This window comes from Egretta garzetta, unplaced genomic scaffold (assembly GCF_000687185.1).
Source record: "Egretta garzetta isolate BGI_Z169 unplaced genomic scaffold, ASM68718v1 scaffold310, whole genome shotgun sequence".
Lineage (NCBI taxonomy): Eukaryota > Metazoa > Chordata > Aves > Pelecaniformes > Ardeidae > Egretta > Egretta garzetta.
This window is the reverse complement of record NW_009258296.1, coordinates 634,803-646,119: the sequence shown is the minus strand read 5'-3', so window position 1 is coordinate 646,119 and position 11,317 is coordinate 634,803. Positions and strand designations below refer to the sequence as shown.

The window sequence follows — 11,317 nt, the reverse complement described above, 5'->3', positions numbered from 1 at the left end:
GAATGGGGGTGAGGAAGGAATTCCTACTGACTCATGTGACCAGCTGGCACCATGAAACACCAGATAAGGTTACCCTTTTCGAAAACAAGCCTAATTACAAGCCATCAGGGAATTCAAGCTACCTCATTTACATGCAGTCACTTACAAAAACAGTGCTAACATTTCCAGTTTAAACAAATGATTAGTGTTAGTTCTTCTTCTGTTGCATTTTCAGTAACGGAAAACATGCTAACGCGGTGTGATATCAGAAAGCAAAATACAAGGGGAAGTCCGAAAGAAGAAGCATGTTAGGCTGAGGGCACTCCACTGCTAGTCAACAAGGAGAAATGTACGGCTAAGACCAAGGTCGCATTCCTGATAAAAAATGCTTTTGTTCACACACTGTCACTTCCCTCATTCTGCCAGACAAATGCATGCATGTCAGAAGGCCATCTTGAGCCATCAATCTCTAGTGCTGAATTCCCAGTCAAGTTAGCCATGAAGTTCAAAGCTGCCCCTACTTGGATTCTCCTGCTCCTCCAGCACATCAAAATGCACTGGTAGAACCATTCACACCTCAGAGGATCCTCCCTGAATCCAGCCTCAAACTATACCTTCTTTGTAAATTCTGTCTTCACCTTCCCTTCTCTTCACTCCCTCAGCATCAGCCCCGGTTGGTAACCACGAGGTATCATCCCGTCTATTAGCGTCTGCTCCTCGAGATAAACTCCTTAACAGTGACAAGCATGGCAGCTTTTAGTAGAAACAGTTTAGTTCCCACCTGTGACACATCAACACCCTGTACCATTTTAAAACCTAACTTTTTCCTATTGATACATCCCTGTATCCTCCTTCTTGACAACTTTGCAAATGCAGCATCACACTCTGCGAAGGCAGTGCCGCGCCTTTACAAAGCAGCTGGTTTGTATTAATTGTGCCCCTCTTGGGGAAGGCGAGGAGGAGAGCTTAGGGCAGGGACCTAAATGCTCATTAGCAATCACCATGATGAATTCTGAAGCTGCGGACAACCAAGAGGCCAAGCAATGCACCTTCCATCATGGGGCTACCATGTCCACTCGAACTACCCTGCAAGTCACTACTGCCTGGGAGTGTCCCCGACCCCTTCATGTGCGGCATTTTAGCGCCATGCACCCCGTCAGTGTATCCAGGGTACCAGGAATACTCACAGCTCCTCTAGCTGAAGAAAAGCAGAGGACAAGGAACAAGGACAGGCAGGCTAATGTGGGCTGGAAGAGGAAATGTAACTATGGCTGGCAAGAAGAGAACAGGAACACCCCTAAGAGAAGAGCAGGTCTGGAGAGGTGGCATATGAGCATGGAATGTACAGCATGGGGAAGGAGATGTGCACACAACCAGTCCGTAGCACAAGGAGGTGATTACAGAGGGGACAGGGAAGTGGAAGTGGTTCAGGAAAAGTGGGTGGTGGGGCTGAGGGCGCAGGGAAGGCGAGCGTCCGTGGGAGCAACACCAAGTGCACCTCCTCTCGATCCTATTGTTGGCAGACTGTGCGGAGGCTCAGCACCAACACGTGAAGATTCTGAACACGATCGCCGATTTCCATCTCCCCCTCAGAGGTTTGGGGGCGGGAGGCGGAGGTGGGAGAAGGGGTGGTGGAATTGGGGGCACCAGATGCATTTTTTCCTAGTGTTTTGGAACAACAACAAATAACCACAAAAGAACTAATACACAGCAGGTTTACATGAGAATTTGGAAAAGCATGTAGACAGATGCTTGTTTGGAAATCTAGAAAGTGTAGTAAGGTTCCAATCCAGCATCTAAGCTGTGTTGCTTTTTCTTCCTGCCAGTAATACCTTCCCTTACAGCTTGTGTTCGCAAAATATTTCATGTAAAATTTCCAGTAAGTAGGCTGTAATGTATGGATCCAATATATTTAAAAATAATTAAAAAACCAAAGCCAACAGCTGAAATACTGCTTTGCATGATCTGTCAGTGCATTAAACACACAGGAGCCTTGATGATTTTTTTTAGATGTGCCACTTAGATGCATCCACTTTCCTAATGTTCACAGAATCACAGAATGGTTTGGGTTGGAAGGGACCCCTAGAGGTCATCTAGTCCAACCCCCCAGCACTGAGCAGGGACACCGCTAACTAGATCAGGCTGCTCAGAGCCCCATCCAACCTGGCCTCGAATGCTTCCAGGGATGGGGCCTCCACTACCTCTCTGGGAAACCTATTCCAGTGTTTTACCACCCTCATTGTAAAGAATTTCTTCCTTGTATCTAGTCTAAACCTACCCTGGTTTAGTTTAAAACCATTACGCCTTGTCCTGACACAGCTGGCCCTACTAAGAAGATTGTCCCCATCTTTCCTATAGGCCCCCTCTAAGTACTGAAAGGCCACAATCAGGTCTCCCCGCAGCCTTCTCTTCTCCAGGCTGAACAAGCCCAACTCCCTCAGCCTGTCCTCATAGGAAAGGTGCTCCAGCCCTCAGATCATTTTTGTGGCCCTCCTCTGGACCTGCTCCAACAGGTCCATGTCCTTTTTGTGCTGAGGGCTCCAGAGCTGGACGCAGTACTCTAGGTGAGGCCTCACCAGAGCAGAGTAGAGGGGCAGAATCACCTCCCTCAACCTGCTGGCCACGCTTCTCTTGATGCAGCCCAGGGTACGGTTGGCCTTCTGGGATGCCAGCGCACACTGCCAGCTCATGTCCAGCTTTTCATCCACCAGCACCCCCAAGTCCCTCTCAGCAGGGCCACCACTCAGTTTGGTGTAATCCGCAAACTTGCTGAGGGTGCACTCGATCTTGCTGTCTAAGTCATTGATGAAAACATTAAACAGCACCGGTCCCAGCACGGACCCCTGAGGGACACCACTTGTCACCGGTCTCCATCCGGACATCGAGCCATTGACCACTACCCTCTGGACGTGACCATCCAGCCAGTTCCTTATCCACCCAACAGCCCACCCACCAAATCCAGAGCTCTCCAATTTAGACAGAAGGATGTTGTGGGGGATCGTGTCAAAGGCTTTGCAGAAGTCCAGATAGATGACGTCCATTGGTTTTCCCTTGTCCACTGTTGTTGTCACACCATCATAGAAAGTCACTAGGTTGGTCAGGCAGGACTTGCCCTTGGTGAAGCCATGCTGGCTATCTCGAATTATCTCCCTGGCCTCCATGTGCCTTAGCATAGCTTCTAGGAGGATCTGTTCCATGATCTTCCCAGGCACAGAGGTGAGGCTGACAGGTCGGTAGTTCCCAGGGTCTTCCTTTCTACCCTTTTTGAAAATGGGCACAATGTTTCCCTTCCTCCAGTCACCAGGGACTTCACCTGACTGCCATGACTTTTCAAATATCATGGAGAGGGGCTTGGCAACTACATTGGCCAGTTCCCCCAGGACTCTGGGATGCATCTCATCAGGTCCCATGGACTTATGTGCATTCAGGTTCCTCAGGCGGTCAACATATTTTCAGAAGGAATAAAATACCCCAAATACTGGCAGTTACCTACACATTCTCTAAAAATCATTGGCTGCACTTGTTGTCTGCAAACAGTTAAGGTTAAAATTTACAGTCTCACTAGGTCAGCACAATTTATTTTTCTGTTGGCAAAAATCTCCTGGAGATTCTCCCAACAGAAAGACAAGAGGTAGGACAGAAGCACTCCTGGGCAGAATAGGTTTGATCATAGCAGAGCACTGTTAAATTTGCTGTGATGTAACAGTACTGTTTATTTTAAATACAAAACAATTATTTGTCTCAACATGTGTAATTATAATATCTTTAATAAGCTGACTTAGATATAATTATCATCATAGCACCTGAAATGCCATGCCTTCCCCCTGCCCCGTTACTAGTAAGTTCCCAACCCAATTAAACACGTAAGCCACACTGAATTTTCTTCATGCCAGCAGTCCCAGCTGAAGCCAACTGGATCACTCATATGGTGAAAGTTAAGCCTGTGCCAAAATACATTGCCGTATGGGGACTTTTCATTTACTGTTCTCAAAACACTCAGCAAACATTTATTTTCCCAAGACAGAGGGCCATATTTGGCCATTAATTATAAAGCAGAACTCCTCATTAACTGCTTAGAAATTAATGTCATAAGATGGCTTCTCACGGACACAATCTCTTAAAGCTTCCAAACTGTCCTACTGGGGAGTAAACTTAGCCACAAAGAATTTAGGTGACCTGCTGGAGAAAAAGCAAGGCAACTTGTGAGTTTGGATCAGCATCTAGGCGTTCTCCCTCCTGCCTGCAGTCTTTAACCCCTGACTATATTCGAGGAGGGGAGCATGACCAGTGTGAACGAGTGGTTACTGCTGTAGAATTAAGAAAAGTTCATGCAACTCTCTCTTACCTTGCAGCCAGTCTCGAAAGTAGTGCAACCACATTTTGGGAAGCTGCCTATCCTCCTCCAACAAAACATATGTCACATTGCTGAAACTTCTGTGAAGTTCATAAAGTAAGTGTTGGACATTGGGATAGTCTGCTTTCTGTGTCACAATATACATGTTGTAGAATGAAAAGTACTTGAACTGTGCGGCAATAAAGTCATATTCTCGTGTTTCCCGTGGTACAATGTCTGTGAGATCTAGTCCATCTCTCACTCGGGTAGTTCCATAAAGGCTGAGCCCAAGTAAACCCAGAAAAAGAAAAATAACCACAATCTGCAACAGAAAATGGAAATGCATTTGGGTTTAGGTTTCTAAAGAAACTAACAATTCGTAAAAGCACACTACAAAGCCAATTTCAAAATGAACAGCCATCACTCTAATTTAAAGCTTTTATTTTTTCCTTTTTTTCATACACACACACTCTAAAAGTCTAAGATAATTTGTGCTTTATTGTAGGGGCTCTGCATCATGGATGAGAAATTTGTATCATAATAAAGTTTAAAAGTGGTTTTAGTTTCACTATTCACAAGCTTACATTACTGAAAGTCACCAAAACCCTTGCTCGTAACTTATATTTGAGAAGTGTGTCTTTACAGCACTTGCAAGATAAAACTTTTAAAGTATGAAATTAACTGTAAAATTATTAAGAATTGTTATTCCAAAGTAATTCTATTTATAGATTTGTATTATATCTTTTAACATATATTTAATACCACTGCCAGGATAATTTTATTACTGGGCAAGGCAGAAGTCTGTTTCTGAAAAATGGGTAAATAGTTCCCTGATTACCTTAGCTTTTGGTTTTAGGAGGAACGGAGCATAATGCTTTTCTGCAAAAGATGAGAGTGTCCACTTCGTACAGGGTGGCTCAAGGCAATGCATACTGGAGTCTGAGAATTGGGAAAGCAAATCCCTCGTCGAGCTTGTGCTTTCTGGGCTCTGGCAGCTGAGATTATCTTGTGTCACTGTCACTGGCTGCACAGATATTTCTGAGCGAGGCTCTGCTGTGGTGTAGTACACCTGTGTATGAGGATCGTATTCTGTGCGCAACTGCACTGTAGACTGCATTGTAATCTGAGTTTCATGTGCAAAACTGTGACTGCTGTAAGGGGGTGGAGGGCTGTAGCAAGTATTCTCGTTTTCCACATATGCTTGAGGCTCAATCTGAATCACTCTAGTGACACACGGACTGTAAGAGAAGAGAAAAACATCTGTTTGCATTCAGATGGATCTTTATTTTAATCGGACTAGGTGGGATAGCCTGCTTCCATCTGAAATTGCTTCTACTACTATTAGATGGTTTCTATTAATCAAGTGTAGCGCTTTGATGTGAATTTTATTCTGCACCTTTAGGAAACATTTCTCAGACATGGTTCAAAGCCTAGGCCTCTGAGAATATGTGTGCACTTCTTGTGCTCAGGAAAGAAGGAGCCAGCATCTGTCTGGAGACAGTGGCATCTACCCACATCACTCCATTAATTACACACGCTAATCAGGTCAATACCCAGGTAGCTGCACAGCGTCTAAATGCGCAAGATGTGTGAGAGTCTGCATCTACGTACCAGTGCTGAGAATTCAGCTATTTACATCAAAATGTAAACACATGACATACTGAGTTCTTCTGTTTAGAACTACTGAAGTAACTGTTAAATAATATTTGGGTCTTCTGGATAAGATCTCAGACTTTTGGGAGGCAGGTTGAAACCACTTGCCATACACTGACTGAATGTTTTAAAAATTAAGTAAACATACACAAGGTTTAATTCCTGGGAAGGATGGGCAACGTGAAGAGGCAAAATTACAGAAGGAATTGAAGCATTCCCTTTATTTTAGTCTATGCAAGACCCTAAAAGATACCTAGTTTATTAAAAAATAATTAGAGACAAACCTCTTCCTGTAACTGAGAAATGACAAATTGTATCAAAGAATATTCCGCCACTTGGACAAATCCTATAGAAACAAGAGGAGTTCAGCACGTTGCCTACCTAAACAAAGCAAGCTCTCATTAACTGCGTTTCTTCATACATAAATGCGCCCGAACTCTGATACAGATTTGGTGCAACTTTAGATGAGGGAATAAATGGAAGGTCCGATTGCCCTGTATTCCTGAGAATACGGGCTCCAAAATCCAAGCACATTCGGCCATTCACTGAACCTACGACTGAATCCGAAATGGAAAGTATGAGTCCTGGCTTGGGATCAATTCCTTCTCCTAACCACTCCCTCAGAAACAAATTTAGGGATGTGCTTTCTCTCTTTGACATTAAAATTATTAAAATGCCAAACTATGTCAGCTCCTAGATGGGTGCAAAAGGCTAAGATAACACAAGGTGTATTCTCCACATCCTGGTTATCCTGAAACGGTACTGATCATCCCGCATTCCTTATAGTCCTTTGAAAAACTAGACTAAGGGGAAGTCATTTTACAGTTCATACATGTATTTGTTAAGTTTAAAGACAGAAAAGGCATAAAAATTAGCGCATAGTGATTAACTATAAGCAAGGCTTCTCAGTACCCTGAGTTATGTACAGCCTTCCACGATTACCCAGTACCAGCACTGGGTGCCTTGCAGTACTCCGTAACATTCTAAAAATGCTTGAAGATATTCCTAAAGTTTGGATCTTATATATGCTTTCATAAAGTTTCCTCCAACAGTCAAAATGAGCATAGGTATGAATGAAGGGAAAAGTGAGAGAGAGACAAACATGTTTTAACTTTTCCCCTTGGTCAGGTAAAAACCAAGGTAGCAAATGCAAGTTAGTCACTAGCAATGAGATCGTAACGATAACATATGGACCCCACTGCAATGGAGAACTCCCATTCCTGACAAGGAATGGTAGCACTGATGGGGGACCACAAGAAGGATGCACCTCATACATCAATCGATCACACATTCTCACCTTGTGAAACAGCAGAATATATCCAGTCTCCTGTCTTCCCGACGATAGAGATCCATGCTCAGGATAGCAGGAAAAATCAGCAGAACCATAGCAAAGTTGAATACCACCACAACTGCTGCCTAGAGATCAATCATATGAGAAGTGATGTCATTCCTAAGCTTCATGTAGGGCATCAGCTTTACAAAGCATAAAACTTCCTTTCAGTTCTCATCCATTTAACCAATTTATCACACTAACCCGTCAGATGCTTTCAAGCTTTTTCACGAGGAAACTGGGAGATATACTTTTACATTCCCATTTCATTATGGTAGGCCTACTGTAGTTAATTAGTTATTTATTTTAATAATAAACTTCATATTAGTTTAATACATCTGTGCCTGCAGATATGGTGATGATTTTTTAAGTGGAAAAACAGAGTCAACAAATCAGGCTTTTGCATGAGATTCTGTCGTATTTACAGTCTCACTGTGAGAAAAGATGGAAGCAAAAGCAAACCTGGAACTCGAACTGAAGTTTTCACATTTAAGGGATCTGAAGTAATTTAAACATCACAGTAACATTAAAGCACGCTATTAAATCAGAAATTAAATGAAGATTAAAGTGAATTTTAATGAAGCTGTTCTATTTAGTAAAATATAATGCACTTGATCTACTTACTTAAAAGTCTAGCCAAAAAGAGCGACATTTGGGGTTTATCAGGGATTCTTTCTAAAGGAGAATCATAATTAATCCCAACACCATGTAGCGAATCTATGTATTAATATGCTTGTGTTTAACAGAACTTGATTAATGAGCCAGTCTATCAAAGTGAGTCTTAAACTGGAACAAGAACACATCTTAAATTGGAACAAGAATACTTGGTTTAATTTGTAAAGCTAACATTACGTAATGAAAGAAACCAACCTCCCCACCCATCCCCTTTCAAACCATACTTCAAACCGTTTCCCACACAGAGATTCCCAGAGAATCTCCATAAACATATGTGGTGCAGCATCTATCATTATTGTTAATAGCATTTACTTGTAATGCAGAATTTTTAGGAGCACTAGTCATCACAAAGGGAAAGCCAGGGCACAGATGGGACTGAAAGATAGTTATAAGAGTAGAAGAGACACTGGGGAAAATAAAATGGATGAGCCACCAACAGGTAAAAAAAACCCTTGAAATCCTTGCATTTTACCCAGCAGATAAGCAGCAGCCATCTCAATAGTAGCCCATTTTCATGTTAAGGAAATCATATAAAGTATCAAGTGCCCCCACCTGCAACTTCTGAAGTAATGACCACTTGCATTAAAACAGTCATAAAAAGAACAAAAGTTGGACTACAAAAATGAAGTTGTTGACCTGACATAAATAGGCCCTCCTACAGGTTTATTTCCCAAAATAAACAAATGGCTGCTTTTGATGTTGAAAAATCAGGCCTCAAAACTGCCAGCTCAAAAGATGCGATATCTAAAATCCATGTTTTGAAAATTCTTGACTCGCATGTCAAATAAATAATATAAATTGCCTAAATAATGCAATTTTTGGTTTTGTGTCTCTTTATCTGTGAAAATCAAAGTACTAATACACTGGATGATTTTTAGGGTTTTGAAGCTGTCAAAGTATAACAGAAAGACTAGATACTGGTTTTACTTTTCTGAGAATGACAGAATTGACTAGTTATGTAAATATTTTCTAATCATTTCAATCATAAATATATTGCCTACAAAAGTATTTTTTATTGGTGTTTCTCTTTTGTTGTCTCCAGCCTGCTTGAAGGAAGATTTTGGTCCTGCTGATTGCCTGTAGCCATAACTACTAAACCAGAGTTTATCTAGTACTTAAAGCCAAATTAGTATTTAGCCATCTTTGAGATAAAAGATCCAATGACTATTTCATGATTTACAAATATCCACACAGAAAGGTATATAAGGTCACAGCCAAGTCTTTAAAACTTAAGTGATTTCCTTTTGATCCTCTCTAGAATTAATTGAAATCTGTCAGAAAAACAAATGGCTGCTGTTGCAAGCAAGGTGTTTGTTGGACCTAGCTCATACAACTGCTTGCTTTATTGCTGCTAAACCAGAGAAGGCTGAATCACCCATACAACATGAATAATTAGTTCTGTCTAACCAAGATCTTCTATCAAGGATCAACCAAGATTTATTGAGATTTGGAAAAAACAGGTGAGGCCTAACTCAGTAATTCTTACTCCTCCCAGCACAGCTGAAAAACTAACACAAGTCCTCTGTTCCTGCTCCATACACCGCAAATACTTCACGCCTTACCAGTCCTCTTTGGAGACCCCAAGGTCCTTGAATCTAAAATGCCGCTAAACCTGAAAACTAATACTTAAGTCTGTGACAGAGACACCATTAAAGTCAGTTATATTTGCATTTGATTTAAGAAGCATTAAAACTAATCCAACAACACAGAGTAAATCTGCCTATTAACATGGCATATCTTTTTAGAACAACTAGACTTTCCATTGTGCCATCCCAGTGGTGATGTACTAACCCCACAAGTTAAATACTTTTAAACAATCCTGTCTGCTCTGATTTCTACGTAAGCAGATTCCTAGAGCTGAACACCACACTTCCTATATACTGCAGTCTTTCTCTCCCTCACCCACCTCCCCAGCATTTCAAGGTTGGAACAGTTCTCAGTTTTCCCAATTAAATGCAGGAAATATTGTTCTTCTATTAATTCTAATTTGTTCTACCATCAAAAAACACCCCATGACTTGATAAGGAGATGGAAGGAAGAACCGTTGAGCGGTGACTCAATCTCCAACCCAATGCATCAGCCACCGCTTCCCCTCCCAGTACCAATTAGACATCTGGTGGCTGGGAATGGGAATGTGTGAGGAACGCCATCATGGCAATACCCACAATCTGTCACAACAACACTGACTGGAAAAGCACGAACAAAAACCTGTGGCAGCAGAGCTTCCAGAGTACCAGCAATCTGCTAGCAGCACCCAAGCTGAGAGCGTGCTTAGGATTTTTGGGGATGGGGCATCTTCTCTCGCCCCTTCAGAGACGAATGGTCAAATGGGAGAGGAAAGGGCCTCAGACCTTTTCCTTGAGAAATCAACAAAGGTAAGATTTGTCCTAGAAGGGATAAAATGGGGCCTACTCAAGGTTATAAAATGAAGGCATTCAGTGAAATGAGATCAGAGAGCAGTAAAAAAATTCCATTAACCTGGGGGAAAAAAAAAAAAACCACCAACCTTGGTCACTTTCTGAGAAAAACACTCCACTTTTTGCATCTTTTCATAATGCACGGCCTAAAAAATATTATTGCTGCTGCAAGTGTTAAGGGAGGCAGAAGAATGGCAGTCTGTGCTGAAGGCAGCGAGGGAGCCGGGAGCCAGGCTGGCAGGCTGGGGCCCCACTGAAGGTATGCGCTGCTGTGTGCCATTCCCGGCAGCCCACCCAAGGAGAACGGTTGTGCTCTATAGCCAGAGGTGATGAACAGGCGAGGAGGTCTGTCAGGGAAACTTCCACCCAACCGTTGCCTATCTGCAGCTCCCTCCTGACAGCCTATGGGCTTGGATCCCTCCCCCCACGCCACCTTTTCCCTCAGGCTTTAGATTTCCTTGTTAAATTCTTGTGTCAGGAGCAGGGAAAAGGTAAACGACGTGGGTAAAAGGAGGGTACAAACTGCTTCAGCAGACTAAGATAATTGAACAAGCTTAAAAACATACGTTACATTCTTGCTCTCCACAAACGCACCACCACCACCTGGTAATGCACTTTTACATTTAGGAAAAAAACTTGTCATTCTTACGGTAAGGGAAAAAGTTACTGCTAAGACTTAATGGAGAAAGTTCCGCCCCTGCTCATTAGTGAATCCATACCACTCCTCTGCTGTTAGGGGAGGAAGTTTCTGGTGTAAGCAAGAAGAGGCAGATGAATTTTTGTGAAGCTGTACCTCCTCTTTCCTGGGCAGAACTTATTCCGTAAGGGTGCCCGAACAGTCTGTCCGAGGTAAGAATTCCGCCCAGTGGTGGTTACACTCTGCCTTGCCTTCCTTTATCAATGCTCAAATCAAAGGGCTATGTTTAAGGC

At 42.6% G+C, this 11,317-nt stretch overlaps 1 protein-coding gene across 6 annotated transcripts in view; it reads right to left on the bottom strand.

Annotated features, from left to right (window-relative positions):
* The window catches only part of PTCH1 (patched 1), a 70,024-nt gene that overhangs the window by 23,368 nt on the left and 35,339 nt on the right, over positions 1–11,317 (bottom strand). For all 6 annotated transcript variants that reach the window (XM_035893802.1, XM_035893812.1, XM_035893798.1 and 3 more), the window contains 3 exons: positions 7,263–7,381; positions 5,151–5,550; positions 4,325–4,634 (listed from right to left, as the gene is read on the bottom strand). In XM_035893802.1, coding sequence (XP_035749695.1) covers positions 4,325–4,634; positions 5,151–5,550; positions 7,263–7,381 — 829 coding nt within the window. The remainder of the gene's footprint in view (positions 1–4,324; positions 4,635–5,150; positions 5,551–7,262; positions 7,382–11,317) is intronic.